This window comes from Brachionichthys hirsutus, unplaced genomic scaffold, assembly GCF_040956055.1.
Source record: "Brachionichthys hirsutus isolate HB-005 unplaced genomic scaffold, CSIRO-AGI_Bhir_v1 contig_851, whole genome shotgun sequence".
In the NCBI taxonomy this organism is placed as follows: Eukaryota; Metazoa; Chordata; class Actinopteri; order Lophiiformes; family Brachionichthyidae; genus Brachionichthys; species Brachionichthys hirsutus.
The window spans coordinates 49,115-68,467 of record NW_027180330.1 but is presented as its reverse complement, the minus strand read 5'-3'; the positions used below and the strand labels follow the sequence as shown (position 1 = coordinate 68,467).

General features: G+C 46.3%; 1 protein-coding gene across 1 annotated transcript; it reads left to right on the top strand.

Moving 5' to 3' along the window:
• The first annotated feature begins 8,105 nt into the window (after positions 1-8,105).
• On the top strand, positions 8,106-18,400 carry LOC137912943 (axin-1-like). Its single transcript, XM_068757070.1, has 10 exons — positions 8,106-8,953; positions 11,480-11,614; positions 12,275-12,371; positions 13,410-13,547; positions 16,396-16,916; positions 17,006-17,167; positions 17,247-17,483; positions 17,589-17,696; positions 18,054-18,203; positions 18,274-18,400. Exons 1-10 carry the CDS (start codon positions 8,106-8,108, stop codon positions 18,398-18,400), a joined length of 2,523 nt encoding a protein of 840 aa, XP_068613171.1.
• The last annotated feature ends 953 nt before the right edge of the window (positions 18,401-19,353 follow it).

Below are 19,353 nucleotides of genomic sequence, written 5' to 3'. Positions count from 1 at the left end.
CGATATACCTTTAGAAATGCATTGTTGCAAAGCGGCCGCGGAGGGGCGCTGTTTTCTACCATGTGTGATTATGTGTACCTGACAGGCTGATTTCTACAAGATCCACCTACAAAGAAGAATGAACGACTTAAGAATTAACAATTATTACAATAAAAAAATGATTCTACCTACGATCTAAAAACGATCTCACCCACAATTCTAAGTCATAGGATGGGATGGAGGGGATGTGCTGAAGCAAAGTATGAACCAGGGTTATCTTCTTTGGAACATGACGTGGCCTCCTTATTTTGCCAGTGAAGTGATTGAACCATCAGTTTTATGATATCATAATAATTCAGAACAACAGACACAAATTAAAATGACTGGTGAAGGGTAACCGTTAGTCGGTCAGGGAGGCTTCGTATCAATCCCCTGGGGATTGTAAATATGAAAACCAAAATCAATGGGAATCAGTGCAGACTGAGAGTCAGCTCGCATCGCTAATAACTATGAGAATCAGGCTGCTTGTAAATTCTATTCTCAGCAATACAATATGCATGAAGCCCGACCGCAGCTTTCCCCGGTCTTTCTTTTCGAAACATCAAAGATGAATCCTAGCCTGGAGGGGGTTTGTTTTCCCCCCCTTCTTTGGATCAGATATCCTAGAGGCTGTTTGAAAAATGAATAAGACTCATTTCCATTGGGAATGAGTTAGCGGTGAAAATCACAGCTGTGGAGTTTTCACCTTGACCTGTTTACTGCAAGTCATCAGCAAACAGACGAAAGAACCACCAGCCTTGGATTATTGTTACAATTGTTTTAAGACGATATAAAAAAGATCATTCGAGATAGCGTGTGTGGGTTTTTTTCTTCTTCACTCATCACCATCTAAAGTGTAATTAGCAAATACGTGATGCATCTGTCTGCTATGATACCTTTGCTGTTTGAGTGAAGCTAAAGTAAACAAATTAAGCCATCATAAATGTAAATTACTGTATTGCTGATGTGAATTTTTTTTATTGCTTCTTCTTCTTTTTTCTTTTTTTTTTTACAGTGAACCTTTGGAGCATCATAACCAAAGAAAATACAATATGCTCCAGTCAGCGATCACATGGATCTGGGGCATTTTTGTTCATGTGGGGAACTCCAAGATGCTCACTCCCTCACAGAACAAGAAACGTTATTGTACGAATCTATTTTATTATTTATTGGTCTATTGCTTTGAGAAACAAGCTTATTTTTGTGCTTGTGCAAAAAGACTCTTGCGGGTTGGATCTGTGAGATTATTCTCTCTTTTTTTGGTTCAACTTTTTTTTTTCTTTAGAGGCCTCCTTTATTATGCAAGCAAGAATAAAATGAAACTGAAGTACATTTGAAATCACCAGTAAAATCAAGTTTAAACTGCTTCTTTGTCTAAGATAATCGTGTAACAGGGAGCATTAATATCACTTCCTCCAACTATCCATGTCGTAAGCGAGGTCTTTGCCTGGTGCGATGTGAGGAGAACGCTGGCCATTGTGAGAAGGGTATGCTGGATCTGACCCCCCGCCACAACCAGACACGTGAGTGTGAAATCCATTTGAAAGGTAAGCAGCTGATAATGCTACATAACAAAGGCAATATCATCTCTCCCCCTTTCTCCAAAATGTCTTTTCATCCATCTTTTCATTCTTGTCTTTGCGTTTACGCCTTCAATCACTGGGTTTCTTCAAAATAAAGCAAAATGATAGATTTTTTTTAATATATATATTTTGTGACGCATCTCACCGAAAAAGCCTTTGGGATTATTTTGATTTGAGATTGATTAATTTATGTTTTTTTCTTTTTTCTGTCACTTACGAAGCAATTAGGCACACGATTTATGCATGTTGGGTCTGTTACCATAGCTACAATCTGATTGTGCAGACAGTCATCTGGTTCCTCCAATGGGGTCGCAGGGATGAAGCCGCAATATAAAGTAAAGATGCTCATGTCACGGCAGCACACTAGTAAAAATCAGAATCAGGTTTATGAGTACAAGAAAGTATTTTCGGGGCTGGTGAGCGGGATACACGTTATGGCGGACCGTAGAAACAAGAGTCGACGAGCTGCACAGCAGGAGAGGAAGGTGAGGGGACCGACCATTTTGAAATGCAACTCCTCTTATTGTTCACTGAACGAGTTGGAGGGAGGAAAACAATGACAGTAAACAAGATGCGCCTTTGCATTCAAGGTTTCAGTGCAGAAAAGGACCAGGAAGGGGGGGTGTCACCCTCAATGAAAAGCGCTAGCTGGATAAAAGCGGTCTGCTATAGGCTACAAATACAGTTCAGGTTGGTGAGATCAAAGAATCCCAGTTGAGTTTCGCAAAAAGAGAAGATGGTTTTTTTATACATCATTTATGACGAAACAGCTGGAAATGCGGGAAAATTTCAGCTTTAAGGGTTTAAATGATCAGCAGCGATCATTTACGGATATTTGAGAGCAGTAATGGAGACGCGGTATCAACTGAAGAGCACCTGAAATCCCATCAGTCCGAACATCTGAGGAAAAGATGCATTCAGGGACAATCATGGAGGAGCTTTGAGGCCGGGATTATTGAAATCAAAGGCCCGAGAGCTGAAATTGTTTTTTTTTTTTTTTGCAGGCAGCCCATATCGTTCTGAGAAAAATAAATGTAGTCAGTTCGTCTGCGGCTTGGAAAAGGACAACAGCCAATGCAGCATGTTCAAGCTGCCCCCCTACTGGGCGGCCCATGAGCCTGTCGATATGGCGGTTTGATGTTGGATGGCAAATAAGAACCCCCCCCACAACAAACAGAGAGGGCTGGAACAGAGAGACTGGAACAGAGAAAGAGAGAGTAGAAAGGGAAGAACCATCGACAGATGGACGCTGTTGTGATTAAAGATGGCGGCAGTCTTCACTGCAGACTGCGAAGGACTATACCCGATCCACAGAAAAGCGGTGGGAGCCGTCTCCGCTTCAACCCAGGAAAGCCAGGAACCAAACAGTGAGGCAACCCAGCAGGTATGACATCTGCTTTTCAATTCCTGACAATGAAAAGTACGGTCAACTTTCCATTGTATTGTTTATCACTCTATTGTGTCTGCTATCGTTTTTCGTGCCAGTGCCACACCGGTTTTTGTTGTGTCCTCCCTCTCATCAAAACCCAAGCACATCATTTGATCTGACCGGTGGTGAATGTGCATCCCATGACCAGACTGCCCAAGACCCCAAAAAACGCTGAACGCTTAGATTCATTTGAATTTTCCGAGCCACCAGATGTCTGATGATGCACATTCGCCATTTGGTACATTGTTCCGCATGTATGTCTTCGGTATTAGATCACCGTAGGAAATACGTTTTTTTATATAGAAGAGTTGCCCTCCTTGTGGGAATACAATGATCTGGCATCCAGCAAAAATAAACCGAAGCCCACAAATGTGTCAGTCCTCTGTGCCTCCTAATCCAGTCCGAGTCTTGTTAGTCATGATATATTCAACCAGGACAAAGAACATCAGCGGGACTCCAGAATACATTTTCAGAAAAGTATTTTGATATTACCTTTGAACCTCTGTCAGAACCTCCAACAACCAATGAACAATGTTAATAAGGCGGACAAAAAGAAAGATTATTCATATCTATAGTTTGTCTCACTTTGGCCCATGAGCATTAAAATATGTCTTTATTTCTCTTTTTTTTTCTTTTGTTTGCCTCGACTTTTCGCTGAATTCTTTGAAGACAGCAAATAAAAAAAATAGAAATCTCTATTGCGGCCCCTCAGAATGGGAGCATTCACGTAAACGCATTAATGGGCTTTTGTTCATCAAAGACTCTTCACCAGAGATAAGCCTATTTCAGCCAAGGCCTGCCAGGGAGGCTAAATCCACACTGACAGGTGGAACAAAGGACGGCTGGAAAGGACTGAATTGGGAGAGATGAAGTTGTCGTCTTTTAACAGCCAACAGGAAACATTTGTTGCCAATATTTTACAATATCAGAAAGCGATTTGCTTTTAGGAGCCATGATTGGAATTGTTGTAGGTTTTTTTTTTTTGCGACAAACTACAAAATGGCATCAAAGAAAATCTCTCAGTGGCTTTAATTAAAGCCCTTTTTACAGCTACATTTCCAATCACATTAACAAAGCAGAATTTTAAGCTTTGCTGGTTTCATAAATTGGCAGCTATACTTCATATAATAGAGCTGAAGAGAGGACAAATGTTAAAGGACTCCTCTGCCTCCAGAGCAGCTCTATTAGCAGTCATTTTAAACATCGATATATGGATTAAAGTATTTTTTGAAGAATACCTTTCTTTAAAGCGCGTTATGGTAATTTTCTTACATTGCACAAGAGGAATTTAAATAGTGATTATTCCATCCTCTTCCGCTTTCCTTCTGCTGACGCAAACATTTCTTCTTCTTCAGGAGCAAATGGATGGAAAAGACAAATTGCCATGGCAACGTCCTCCTTTGGCCAGACCTTCCCGTGTCACGGTGACGAGAGAGCTGTTTCCATTGCTCCAGGCCGATGTGTGGAATGACTGTACAATGGAATCCCCAATAAAAGGATGCAATGACGGAGGAAGCGCGAGGAGGACCACAAAACTCAAGGTAAATTGCGCCAAAACACAAGCGCCTTCAAAAAGGCAGCCATCATGGCGAAAGAAGAAGAAAGGAATCCCTCGATAGGCTCGCCTCTCGAGACAAAAGTCTCTCTGCGACTCAAGAAACCGAAGCCCAGATGATTCAAACGAACACACGGTTTTGCAATGCCTCCAAAGATGAATTGTCTGTCCTTCCTACATGCAACAAATTAAATCGACATTCATCAGGTAGTTCACGTGGAATGGCAAGAAATGTGGAAGGAAAAATGTTCAGTGGGTGCGCCGTGACTGAAACGCATTCATAGTCAGAGAAAACCGTTGATGCTGTAAAGAAAAAGCATTTCAGTATCTGGATGCTTAAATTGTTGCCGCCCAAAATCTATTTTGCCGGTGGCGCAGTGGTGAGCGCTGTTGCCTCACAGCAAGAAGGTCGTGGGTTCGAATCCGACTTCTGTGAGGAGTTTGCATGTTATCGCCGTGTCCGCGTGGGTTCTGCCCGGGTTCTCCGGCTTCCTCCCACCACCAAAAACATGCATCTTAGGCAGATTGGTGACACTAAATTGCCCGTAGGTGTGAGTGTGTATGTGGCTGAGTGTCTGCCTCTGTGTTGAACTGACGGCCTGTCCAGGGTGTACCCCGCCTATCGCTGAGATAGGCTCCTGCTTGGCACTTGGCTCAGTGCGGCCTTTTTTCCTGCTTCATCTGGCCCTCGTGAATATCGTAGTCTTCACGCTGCACACCTTAACCAGCTCTGCTGATACGATGAGACAGTGTGAGACGTATATTCCTGCTCTCTCTCTCGCGTTCCCAAATGGTTTGGGAACTAATAACACAAATCAAGCACACTTATGTTTTCATGGCCTTCCATTGGTTTTTCATCTCAGACGCGGTTAAACCGCTTGACTCCTTAACGACGGCCTGGCATGAAAGCAAAGGAGCCGACAACAGCCTTAATTGCAATCCTTTGGTCTTTGCACTGAGCATTTTGTGAAGACATGCGATGATGAAAGCGCGGCAAGAATGAAAGCTTTGCGCCTGTAAACGTCTTGTGTCGGTGGTCAGCTCTGAGTACCTGCTCTGTGAGAGAACATTCAAAGTGATGATTGTCGTTATGTCTGTCGGTGTGACGTAGCACCTTCGGGGCTTTTTGGAAACGCTGCCGGGTTTGGCTTTCACCGAATACATCTTGGTATTATTCACAAACACATCAAACAGTCGTGTCTCGAATGCAACTGCAAAAAAACAAGAAGTTCACTTTGTTATAATCCTGGAAATGTAGTTTATTACATTGGGATAGAGACCAGTAGATGAGTTTGGGGCTGGTTGTTCATTGTGTTCCGGCTTTGCAACAGTTAAGCAGAGTATTTAACACCCTTTCAGCTGCTGCAGTGAAACCTGCTTGCAGCCGTACTGGAAACATCCCAAAATGTCTTTTTTTAATGCTTTAAATGACAATTAAATTGATTTGCACGATAGGATTTACAGGCCGTGTGTCACCTCTGCCATGAGGGAGGAAGTAAAGACAGGAGACGGTTTGTCACGTATCATGGGATTGTGGGAATGATTGTGACTGAGCGACACAAATAAATACAAACATACTTTGAAATGCATCGATTTCCCAAATGCAATCGCTGCTTTTGGCGTTAATATAAAAACATCATGTATTATATTCTCTACTGCAGCCTCGTTTTCAGGATTCATCTGAATTCTTGTGGGAGACAAAAACAACCCCCGTCCCGGCGGTACCGAACCCAAACATCGGTAGTTTGTGTAGTGAACCGGGCGAGGCGCTGTGCGTCATCCTCTCCTCGGTGCAGGCTGCAGCTCCGCGCAGGCAGACAGACAGACAGGCACCGACAGACAGCCACGGCGGGCTGGAGCGCCTTTGTCATTCCTGAAGTCTGGCACTTCGCAACTATGACACTGTTTGCGGTGACTTGTGCGGATGAAATTTCCCGATGCACTCCAAAGCAGCAAGAAGATCTCCACCGGTTAAGTATATGAGACTTTTTTCTAATCCCACCCTCCCCGGATCAGATTGGGATTGCGCTAGTCGGGAGATATGTGCCGTCGCTTTTGCGCGTTGTTAATCTATTCCGCGTGGGATGTGGGATTCCCCCCGTGGATCCGGTGGAACGGGGCGTCATTGAGCTCGTCTTGTTGTCGGTTTGGATCTGTCGGTTACGCACGGAGGTGTCACGGACGGAATAGTGGGACAAAGTTGTGCACTTGTCGGTCGCCTGCAGAAAGGCCTGTGTGTGTGTGTGTGTGTGTGCGTGCGTGCGTGGGGATGGAGTTTGTTTCTGGTTCCCCTCCCCCCCCCACCGGCCGCTGCTTGTTCTGGAGAGGCCAAGACGCGAACGCGATGTCCGGCTCGGTCCGGAGGAACGGTGTCGGTATAAAGGAACCGGTTCTGACCGGTTAAAGGGACGTACGGAACCCTTCTTCATATCCCTTTACGAGCCCCCGCACACCTGTGACCGCAGAGCCGTTCGTAAATATCAATGCGCCAACCGGAGCTGCTCCCGCACGGACGCTTCTCTGACGCGCGTCACGGCAGAGGATTAATCGGTGAAGTCAGTGAGAGCTCGAAATGAAGCTTTTATTGAATCTGTTCGAATTGCATGACGGTTATTATCGACGCCAGCGCACCCGGCTGTTCACGCGGCGCGCGTGCTGCTCACGCGTCAGGGTTACGCAGAGAAAGCGCGTTACGCAGTCTCTGACCGTCTTTGTTCAGTCATGGATGTGATTTTGTATCTGACAGTGAGTGGGTGTGCCCTGGAAGAAACGGAATGGCAATCATTAAAATATATATATATATAGATAGATATATAGATATATATGTTCTTTTTTTTATTACAGCCGAGGAAAACCCAGCTGCCAACGCTTCAGATTTGTTTTCCCAGAAAAATCTAATTTAAATTCAAAATTGCAACAAAAACTTAATTCAAATCCATTTGTTATAAATAATTCCTTTATACTCCTTCTAATGTGAAGATGAAACATTGCTGTGTCGCTCTGTCAGCATCGATTCATCCACGAGGGGGCTGTGAGGAGAAAACGTCACAGATCAGACGCTATAAACATATTGATTGGTTTCCTAACTCAAAAGTAAATCCAGCATCGCTAGTCCGATGCGACCAGCACGCACCATTAAAAGGGGAGCTTCATTTAAATATCCCCGTTTCGAAGCTTCTCGGGTTACTCGTCTCACGTTTTCAAATCCTTGGGATTTCCGCAGAATTTGCATGAATTTTAATGCTCTCCCGGAAACTTCCCACAGTTGAAGACCTTCTCATGAATATCTGACAAAAAAACTAAAAACTAAAAACTATCGCACTAAATGTGATGATCGCCATAAAAGCTGCGTATGAGTTTGCTGCTAATGAGTGTGAAGATCTGGTGAAGTAAGCGCCGCTCTTAATGATTTGAAGCTCATTGTGCATTTTTCCCTCCTTGCAGGAGTTTTTTTGCAGTGGCATAAGTAGAGTCCGGGATCTAATAGTGGCGCAGTGCGTGCTCTGCAGGGACGCGGTTGATGGATGCTGGGACTATGAGCATAAGCGACAAAAGGGGCTACTTCACTGAGGATGCTCCCAGACCTCCAGTCCCAGGGGAAGAGGGCGACCTGGTGCGCAGCGACGGACGCCAGCATGGCAGCCTTGGCTTCTCCCCCTCAAAAAACGAGAGCCTCAAATGTGAAGCTCCTGTGGCGACACCGAGGCGACCTGATTTGGACCTGGGCTATGAGCCGGAGGGCAGCGCTTCCCCGACACCGCCGTACTTGAAGTGGGCAGAATCCCTGCACTCGCTCTTGGACGACCAAGACGGGATTGACCTTTTCATGACATTCCTCAAGCGGGAAGACTCTTCCGACATGTTGGACTTCTGGTTTGCGTGCAGCGGCTTCCCCATACTCGAAGCGAGTCAGGGTAACGAGTGCAAGAAGGTCAAACTGGCAAAGACGATTTATAAGAGGTACATCCTGGACAACAACGGGATCGTCTCCAGACAGATCAAACCGGCGACTAAGTCCTTCATCAAAGACTGCGTCACGAAGCGCCACATCGACCCCGCCATGTTCGACCAGGCTCAGACTGAGATACAGACGATGATGGAGGAAAACACCTACCCGCTGTTTCTCAAGTCGGACATATATTTGGAATATACTCGGACGGGAGGAGAGAGCCCCAAGCCTCACAGAGATCAGAGCCCCGTTCCTGGGACTGGAAAGAGCCTGTCAACTATAGTTGAAGACCGGGAACTGGAACGTGACCACGAGCTGGAGGATCAGCCGGGGTGCGACCCTACGCTGAGCAACCGGCTCGCTCAGAAGCTGCTAATGGAGACGGCGCCACAGCGATTCCAGGACGGTCACGATTACAGGTAAATCTCCTCCGAAAGCTTCAGTTCAGATCCAACCGCAGAGCTTGTTTCATCAACCTGCCGAATTAGAAATAAACCTGGGAGCCCCAACCCAAATCAAGAACTTGAAGCAATGTCACACATTTCCTAGAATCAGAGTCAATGGAAGTCCAGGAAGGGAGTTCTTTAGACTCTCACTGCAAGGCAAGGCAACAACAGTTTGTTGTGCGACAGAAGCATTCAAATAACACTTTTCACACTCACACTCAGCTTACAGCAGATCTCCGGCTGGCCTGCTGAAACACATTTCAGTTTCAGCTCGGCTGACATGCTTCAGCAGAGGTGTAGATCGTGAAATTGGCTGGATTGTCTTGTGCTTGTCAAGTTTCAGAGTCCTGGTGTCGGCTCGTTGTCACGAGGCTTGAGATTTACAATGGCACCATTGTTGATGGTGGGATAACATCGCATTTTTGGCTAGAACAGATCTCCCATGAAAAAAATGAGATTTTCTGATCGGGCTGACATTTGATTGCAAAGGTCGAATCAGACGGGGCCGATTCTGTGTTTAATAAACGTAATTCTGAAAGTTTGATCAGCAGGAGTTGGTTTGAGAGGTGATTTCCCAGATGTAAATGCCCCCTGTGATCATCGATCAATAGGTTTTGATCGGTGGGTTTGCCTCAGCAAAGACGTTTTAGCTCAAAGAGAAAGGCGGGTTTACTTCGAGGCGACTGTTGAAGACAGAATGCCTGAAACCCGCGGAATCCGTGTTGTTGTTTTTTTTTATTTCCTTTTGCGAGTTCAACGTCCTCAAGTCTTTATCCGAACACATCTCAGGCACAAACATGTCCTTGTTTTAAGCCCTGTGAACTCAGATGAGGCCTGATACCAAATGGGCATCTGCTTACGTCCCTCTTCTGTTTTTCTGAAGCAAAGGTATAGTTTTGTTGTGCTGGACGGCAACGCTCACGTTGACTGTAAGGGTGCATTCCCACTGCGCCAAGAGGTCTCGGTTCCTTTGGGAGCAAATTCCTGCATTTATAATTCCCTGAAATGGCTGCGTTCCCACTGTGATTTCTTCACGGAGCGAACTTTCGGAGCAAAGTCGCGTGGCTGAAAAGGGCGCTCGTCGATTGGACAACGTAGAAGGTGAAGTCCCGCCCTCCCGACCCGGAAGAACGCACCGGTAAACATGGAGCCTGGTGTTATGGTTGTTGTGTGCTTGCTATTATTTATATAAGGTATATTGTATTGAGCTTCTTCACATTATTGTGAGGACGTGCTAAAAAGTTAGCGCGCGCAACTGTTCCTAAAATGCTGTCGTAGCTTGTCAAGGATTGTGATCGGAAGCATTTTATACTATAGTATTTTCATTTATTGCTGTTAGGGCAATTGAGCTAAGCTATCTAATAGCTGCTAGTGTTGGCAGTCACATGTTGCCATCAACAGTAACATTCACGTAAGGAATGATACAGATGCGCTACGCATTATCTTAGCATAGATTGAATTGTAGCTTTGAATCCTTTCCTCCATTCGTCTTTTCCTTCCTCTCATCCTTGCATTATCGCGACAGGAACATCTGGGCATATCCACGTCCTGGTAGTTTCAAAGGCATTTCAAAGGCATTTCAGCATCAGTGAAGGACAGTTTCAGTTTCAGTTTGAAACACAAAGTTTCACAAAGTTCTTTCAGCCATCGGGCTTTTATTTTTGTTGCCTGGAATTACAGACAGACGGGCCGGATTTCTTTCAGAAGCATTTTGGCAGCGTCTCCCCAGTTTTTTTTTTTTTATTATTAAAGTGGACTTTGCATCATCTGTGTTCAGTGTCCTCGGAGATGAGCCACTAAAGACATGAAAGCGTCTTTCAAATCGGCTTCAGAGAGACTTGTAATAGATTTCTTTTGTGCGTGAGTGAATATATATTAATAACACATGAAGACCAATGGTGGGAACTCCTCATCCTCATTCCAGGGTGATCCCCGATGACTTCCACAACTACACATGAACAATAAAAGTGTTTGTAGACCTTCGTCATTGTTATTGACCCCGTTTGGTTACGGTTAGGTACCAAAACCACTTAAGTATGCATATCTGAGAGACAAAGTTTTAGTTTGGCTTCATTTAATGAAGCACAAACTAAATGCAGTTCAGGGAAATAAACGTTGTTTGACCTCGAGTGCGCCGCTGCTCAGGGGCTGATGGGAAATCTGGTATTGCTGGAATCAAGAACTAAGCGATATATAGGTGCCGTTTATTTGGACGCCACCAGTGTCAGGTTGGAAGTGTAGATTTTAAAATGTGTGTATTTCATCTGGACAGATGCAGAGATTGATCTCTGAATATTGGGCAGAAACAATTCTGCTCATGCAAATTGGTTGGTTCACAAAGGTGGGAGTTTTAGGAAGTGGCCAAATTCAATCATGTAAATGAGCTTGTGTGCACATTTCCATTGTTTCTATGACCGTTGTGTTTAAAGCCTTCACTAGTCCTCTTTATTGTTCCATCTATGATACTTTAGATGCGTTTCCTGTCCTTAATCTGTCCAGGCCAGGGCCATGTCGGGAGCCCGACAATCTCAACAGCGGTTTCGCCGAGGCTCCTTTCCCGAGTCCCAACGATAGCGAGCGGCCGAGTGTATCCAGCGACGGCGACACCATCTCCCTCGCCGGCAGCAGCAGCGTGTACGTACACTTCAGCACCAGCATGTCATAAGTCCGACACCACGCTGCATATTTACCAGGAATGTGAGCGATTTAGCATCAAAGCTCGCCGCTGTACTTCATAAATATCCCCAGGCAATATCTAAAAAAAGGAGGGAGTCGGCTTGTTACGGTTGCACGAGGACAGGAATAAGAAATCTGTGCAACAGGAGCCGCTGCTAAATACCCATCAGCTCTTTAGGCAAAGGAGGAAAAGCTGTTCGAATTGATCTCTGATGCTTATCAGGGAACCGAAAAAGCAGTTAGCAGAAGTTAAAGCACATCTGATAGGATGCGGTGGAATTAAACGACGTCTTTTCTGACATTTTTTATTGTTTTTTTTAAGCAAATGTGAACAAGTTTTTTAGTACCGGTAAGTAACACTGATGTGTTTGGAAGCTTGCACAACTGGACTAAACAGTGTTTGAAGCTCACGGAGGAGAGCCTGAACACCGGCAAGACCAATCCCATGCGGAACTCCGGACTCAGGATGGCGTCAACACGTATAATTGTGATCTGCTAGGCAGGACAAACCCGTGAGAACGGCTGCAGAAAGCTTCCAACTCCAAAGCTGGCTGTGTTGTTTATTCATGAAGATGTTTTATGACCAAAAAAAACAAATGTCTTTGTTGTTAATTCCAGCGATGCAGTTCCACCCTACAGATACCGCAAACAGCATCGCCGGGAGATGCGCCAAAGCGCCAAAGCCAATGGGCGAGTGCCACTTCCTCATATTCCAGTGAGTTATTCATGGCTTTGCTCCCTTCCCTCTCGCTTTCTGCTTCGACACCTCTCTTTAACTGTCTGTCTGCCTCATTCCCCCCCGCCTCGCTCCAACGCCGGAGTTGTGCATATTTAAGTTCTGCTGTGTCGCAGGGCCCGTGATGGAGTGTAAGAATAGCTGATGGTGAAAGAGAAGTCTGTCTAAATGCAGCTTGATGCTTCCCTAAGCTGTGCGTGCTGAAGCCGAGCAGACATTAATCCTCCCGTGTGACAGCCCATGCATCCTGCTGTCTCTTGGTAGGGAAGCCGTGGCCCTAATTAGGCCTCGGAGTAAAGAGTCAAATTAAAACGCCACACATTAGGATGCATGAACTGCTTCCACTGGAGAGCTCAAACCTCGAAGCACAAATGTCCCGTTTCCCTGCCCAACAAATGAATCGTGACTTCACTTCGTTAGCAGTGAGAAGATCAATGGCGTTCAGGTTGGGTTTTTTTATTTTAATTGTCACTTTGTTTGATTTAAATTGATTCCAGATCAGACAACTTTGTGTTATCAAAAGGAAAAAAACAACAACAATAAGAAGAGCTTTGAGAGATTTGCTATACTTCCTGCTTTGTTAAAAAAGGTTGATGTTTCATTAAATGAAAATACCGACGGGCTACGGGAACTTTCCACACACACACACACAACAGCTAAGAACTGAAGCGGTTCTTTTTGCTGCGTGTGTGTATTTGATTTGTTTCCATGGTTACAAGCCATCTCTCTCATGTTCGGGAGATATTTGAATTTGCAAATTGGAAATGTCTCAAATACACCAATAATAAGAGCAGGAGTTCAAATAACTTCTACATGAACTGTCCTTTTTTACGCTCAATGGAGGAACCAGAATATTTGAACAATGTTCCTCATTTGATTCCGGATCCTTCAGTGTATAAGTCCCTTTATTTGGCAGCATGTGAAGGTTCAGGGTGGCGAAACAGCAAACATGGCGCCGACGAGCGGTGACATAATGATGCCGACAGGCGGTTTACATATTGACATTTCTTCCTCCAGCGCACTAACCGGATCCCGAAGGACGTCCACGTGGAGCCAGAAAGGTTCGCCGCGGAGCTGATCGGCAAACTGGAAGGCGTGCAGAGGGAGAGGGAGGCGGAGCAGAAGCTGGAGGAGCAACTGAAGATAGCACAATTGGTACGTTTGCTTTATTATCTGGGTCAGTGTCTGTTTGGTGCACAATTTGACGTCTGCACTCCTCAGGAGAGCAATCAAGGCTTTGGGAGAAGGCAAAACGAACGTCTCTGGACCCTCAGGATGTTTCTGAGCTGCTTTTACCCAATAAAGTGAAAGTCGGATCCTTCAGGCAGGAGCATTGTGATTCCAAATCCCAGGAGCCGGTCTATCATGCAGTTATTGCTTTAAGATGCAGTGACGTACGAGAGACCGAGCACATCATCAACTAGCAGTCATTTCTGATATAATCAATGAGCAAACTGTGCGGTTTTTTGGAAACACTCATCCTGATTCTTGATGTATTTCTGAATTCTCAGACTCTGGAGAGAGAAAGCAAAAGGCCCCGTTTTTAATCCTCATTCTTGATTTCCAATGACTCTCCTTTCACCTCGGTGACTGTCGCATACTTTAATAAGCGGGTCATTAAATAAATGATCAGAGGTGGCGGTCTGAAAAGCAGACCGGATACGGAGGCGAGTCAGTGATGCCTCCAAAGCGTGTTTCCGAGCCAGGAAGCACGATGTGTGTCTGGCCGCCGGGCAGACTGGAGTCCGTCTGGGCTTAATGGAATTAATGAGGCGAGCCATCTGAACGGGATTTAAAGGAACATCATGAATCACTTGGAGAATTCCATCCTTGGCCTGTTAGCGATCTGGCTCCATCGATCAATCGGACGGAGCACCTGCACACTCGGCCACTTGTAAGCCCGGAACAGCGTGCCGCCCGTTTGATGTCGCCTGAGCGCTGATGAAATGTTTGCTTCTGCCACAAATGAAATATCCCTCAGTTCACAGAGCCAAGTATTAAGTCTCAAGGCGGACAATTTATTTGGTTTGGCCCTGAAAGAAGAGAAGCTGCCTTCACACGACTCGAGGTTCCCGTTATTAAACCTGGAGGCGAGCGTGAAGCGATCGCTTTGCCGAGCGGTGCGCCGTCCTATCAGGAAAAGGAAATATCAGAGGCTGGTTCGCTGGGCTGGGGGGTTGCCCGAGCTTGGCGGTGGGTTGGGTGGTGGGGGGGGAGGTGCGGGGGCTGGGGGTGGTGTGTGGGATGGGTAGAGGGTGCTGGGAGGGGGGCGGGCGGCTGTGGGGGGCGTGGTGTTGGGTGCTGTTGGGGCGCCAGGCCGGCCCGCTGTGCCCCGTGCTGCTGCGCTGGCCTAGGTTTCGTTGGCTGTGTTGGTGTAGGTCGCCCCCGGGCCCTGGGTTGGTTCTTCTGCGTGTGGCTCTGGTGGGGCTACGGTGGTCGTTCTCGGGTTGCTGTGGCTGTTTGGGGTGATCTGGGGGCTCATGTTGCCATTGTTGGGTCCGGGGTGGCTGCCCCGTTCTTAGGTGGTGGTTTCACGCATGCCAGATCCACCACTCCAGCACCTATCAAAACTCGTTTTGAGAGTCAACTCCGCCCACAGATCTCTGAGTCAGTGGAGGTTGCTGGTTCAGTGTTTATGGATCTCACTATGCTCTCTCTCTTTTTCCTCAGATCTCCTGAGAACTTGGTGATCCATACTTTCCTCTAGAGACGAATGTGAACCTGGTGTATTGGGACAACTCTTGGTGATGGTTGGATGAAAGGGGTAGAATTAAGGAGCACAAATAAATCCATTGCACTTTCTTTTCAGAACACTGTGTATTTGTCACTTTTTGTTTGTCCATGTTATATGTTCACTGCGGTGTGCACAGCCCTCTACGGCGGTAAGCAGGTAATAAAACTAATAAAATATGAATAGGCTAGTCCGCCAAGAGGGCAGGTGACGGTCACAATCACTATAAGAATAAAAATTGCATAGAACTCCAACAGTGACTGACGTCATGTACGTTGTCACTGTTGAGCACGAATGCAGACAAGGTAAAAGGAGAAAGAAAAAGGAAATATCAGAGGCTTCAAAATGAAGTGGATTTAATTAATCATAAAATCAGATGCATTGATTAAAAAAGTGTTTTTTTTTTGCTGTGGATGTGCGTAACCTCCCGCCACAGTTCAGCTTCACTAAATGTTGGCGTTCTAGAAACAGTGGGCCTCCTGAGCAGGAGGTTCGTTGCTAGCCCTGAATGGATGCTTATTCAGTGCTAATGAGCCAACAGAGCGTACAACCGTGTCCGCCATTACTCAAGGAGAGGCACAAGGTTGCATGAATAAACTATTAGCTGGAGATCCCTGCCGGCCGTCTTTCCTGAGGGGGTAGGATGTCAAATTTCCAATCGGATAAGGGAGCAGAATTCCATCAATTATTCAAATCCTGCAATAAAATATTTGACTGCATCCGGCATCTTTTACTGCATCGCTCAGAATGACACGTTTTATTTGATGCAGTTACAGCAAATTTATGGTGAAGTAAGGATTTATGGCATTTTCATCCCAACCATGGGGAAAGTTTTTGTCCTGAACATCATGCAGGAACTTCAAAAAACAAATCGAATCTCTCACCGCTTGAGAAACATTTGCTGCGATGTGTCGCTTTTTCTTATTTAAAGCGAAGTATTTGTGTGAAATGTGCAGCAAACACACTTCTGCGGTAAAGGTGGGGTGATGAGTGCTTGCATGAACCTCTCCGTCCGCCGCTTTACAACCCCCCCTGTCTTGATTGACATTTGATTAGCTGCACTTGCCTTACAGGAAACGACACAAATGTGTGTCGTGCATGCGTTCTTAACCCCCTCCAATATGACGACAGAATCTTTGTGTCAAATGTGTGCAGAAATATTTTGGATGCGCCGTTCCAGAGATATTCCCACCCGGTCCCTGGAGATCCAGAGTTTTACTCCAGCTTCATTATTTTCCTCTAAATCATCTGTTTTGGTTTTTTGTTCTTAAGGAAGAGGAAGGCGCTGAAGTCATATCCACACCCACAGCTTTATGCAGTCACAGGCTTCCCCCTGGTGGTTATCCGCAGAATTACAACCCCCGTTATGCTGACATCACCTACTGCGGTCCTTTCACGAGAGACGCCCATGAGGAGAACCCAGAGAGCATCCTGGATGACCACGTCCAGCGGGTCATGAAGACCCCCGGCTGCCAGTCGCCAGGCACGGGCCACCACTCCCCCAAGTCACGCTCCCCAGACGGTTTCCCAGGGGGCAAAGGGATGGCGCCGCCCTTGTGTCCGGGTAAGCATCCATCAAGGCATGGCCTCAAGGGAGAGGTGAGCCACCAGCACCACCACAAACTCCTGCACCACCTCCACTGCACCGGTGTCGGGAGGCCCAAAGAGCAGACGGAGGCAGAGGCAGCCGGGCGTGTCCATGGCAACCTTCCTTGGATTGAGGCGAGTCATTGTGGACCCCGCAGCTATGCAGGTGGCATGGGATCCAGCCCTTTGGAGCTTCCAGGCTACAGGTACGCACCAAAACTCTGTCGTCAGCAACGCATCCGGAATGTTTTTTTTCCTTCCTACTTAAAAAGGTCTTTCTTCCTTTTGTTGGTAGCAAAGGTGGAACGCAGTATAAAAGAGCATTCAAGAAAGGCGAGGAAGCGCGTCCGCACGGCGTGCCGGGGCCTGCGGATGAGATGGAGAAAAACCAGAAGATCCTTTTGTGGCTGATGGAAGGACAAAAAGAAGTGGTGCAACACGAGAGGAGCCCACACGGGTCGGTAACGGCGTGAGAGAGTGATCTTGTTCTTTAAAAAAAAAAAGGGCAAAGATAAAACGTAAAAATCCCATTTTAGAAGCACCGCTGGGTCAAAGAGGGCGCCGGGCAACGAGGGATCCCGCCTCAGCCCCGGGCTGGTGCACCCCTGCATTGGCACCCAGCTGTGGAACAACGTTCGGCCGTCCCACCCTTTCATCCAGGATCCCACCATGCCTCCCAACCCGGCCCCCAGCCCCCTCATCCAGCTGGAGGAGGTGCGGCGGCGGCTTGAGGAGGAGAAGATTAAGTCTGGGAACGTACAACCCAAGCAAAGGTGAGCGGGTAGACCTGGGCTTCCTCCACAGACCGCTCTCAAGCCCCCCCCCCGTGTTTCACCGGGCCGCTGCATGTCTAACTGCTGGGGTTGTTGGGTCCTCAGGTACGTGATGGAGGTGATCCAGAGGGGGCGGACCGCAGTCAGGCCGGCGCCGGTCCCTCCTCTCAGCGCGGTGCCCGCCGTTTCTGACAGCGAGCTCTCCGAGCCCGAGTACGTCCACCGTTTCCTAAACATCCCCACAGGTCGCAGCATCTCGTACAGATTATTGTGCATCTCGCTGTGTTCTAAAGAGAACATCTAGAAAGCACTAATGAGTCGTTTGCTTCATTAGCATTAGACGTTTGACCCCGTGTTCCAACCCTTTCATGTTGGCTTTTTCCTGCATTCATTCATGTGTTTTAAGCAACTTGTTGTTTTATATTATTTCATTTGACCACTAAGACTTGATTTTCATCTCCCCCAGTCACTTTAAGTCAAAACGCGTATTTTAACTGTCTCAGAAAACGCTATTAACAGGAAATGCCCGGGACGTCTAAATCCTTCTGTCCCCCCCCCCCCCGCCTGCAGACGCAAAGCCACTAAAAGGCATCCGTGTGAGAACATCACCGTGGCGTATTACTTCTGCGAAGAGTTGATTCCGTACAGGACGTCGGTCAAAGGCCGGGCCGTCACGCTGGGCCAGTTCAAAGAGCTGCTGACGAAGAAAGGAAATTACAGGTGGGATAGAAAACACGCTGGATTACGTGCATTCCCGAGGACGAGTTTAACCGTCTTCCTTCCTTCTTAGGTATTATTTCAAGAAGTTCAGCGATGAGTTCGACTGCGGGGTGGTGTTCGAAGAGATCCGCGTAGACGACGCCATCCTGCCCCTCTTTGAGGAGAAGATCATCGGGAAAGTGGAGAAAATCAACTGAAGCGTGGAAAGAGGAAAACAGGAAGTGTGTACTGGGATTGAAACCGGAAGGAGCGGCGAGGAAAGTGATGCGGTGGAAGTGGATCTAGTGGATCTAGTGTCAAGGAGCGACGGAGCGGGTCAAGAGGGACGACCTCTGAGGCTGGACGGCGCCGCCGTGGCGACGGTTCACCAGAAGGATAAAAAAAAAAAAGACCTCATTCACTACTTTTGAGTGTAGCATCGTAGAAAAATGAAGAACAAAAGTGCTATTTTTGATATGACGCATCAGGAGGCGTCCTTTCTAAGTAACCACACTTGTCATTTTGATATGTATGGGTACCAGCTGTGTACAGTTTGCGTTAAAAGATAACAAAGTTTTATATCTATTTAAGTATTTAAAATGCTTGTTTTAATCCTACTGAAGCCCCCCCTTTTTACAGGGCTGATTTATGTTTGCTTGTTGTAAGACCCCTCATCTTTTAACCCTTACTTGGCACTTGCTTTTTTATGATGCATTCAGTCAGGCTGCACTTTAAATGTATTCCGTTGAGACATTTTCTACTCCGTGAAACACGAGTCACGTCAAAAATGCGACTTTTACGAAAATGATGAGCCTTTAGTGCCGCTAATAGCAACGCCAACGGATCCCATTAGATGAGTACAAAGTCGACGGCTAAGTTTTCGTACACACTTTTAAATGTCACGAAATTTAAAATCAACTTTAACATTTTTGCGACATAAAATATTTATAAAGTTGTGAGAAAAAAGAGAAGATGTGATTATCTGTGCATGTTTTCCACTGACATGATGACTTTGTGGAATAATAATTTGAAGGCATTTTGCTTATTTACATTTCGTCATTTTGTCTTCATTTAATTTGTCGGGGTGAAACTTTAAAGTTAAGTTGAGGACAAAAGGTTTTTGTTTTAATAATTGAGTCTGATTGTGGATGACTAATTTGAAAATATTTGA

What these genes read in the sequence shown, in the direction of transcription:
- LOC137912943 (XM_068757070.1), top strand. Translation starts at nt 8,106, where the DNA reads ATGGATGCTGGGACTATGAGCATAAGCGACAAAAGGGGCTACTTCACT. An exon ending in CTCGCCGGCAGCAGCAGCGT is followed by an intron (nt 11,615 to 12,274) that starts GTACGTACACTT and finishes TGTTAATTCCAG; the next exon opens with CGATGCAGTTCCACCCTACA. An exon ending in CACGAGAGGAGCCCACACGG is followed by an intron (nt 17,168 to 17,246) that starts GTCGGTAACGGC and finishes ATCCCATTTTAG; the next exon opens with AAGCACCGCTGGGTCAAAGA.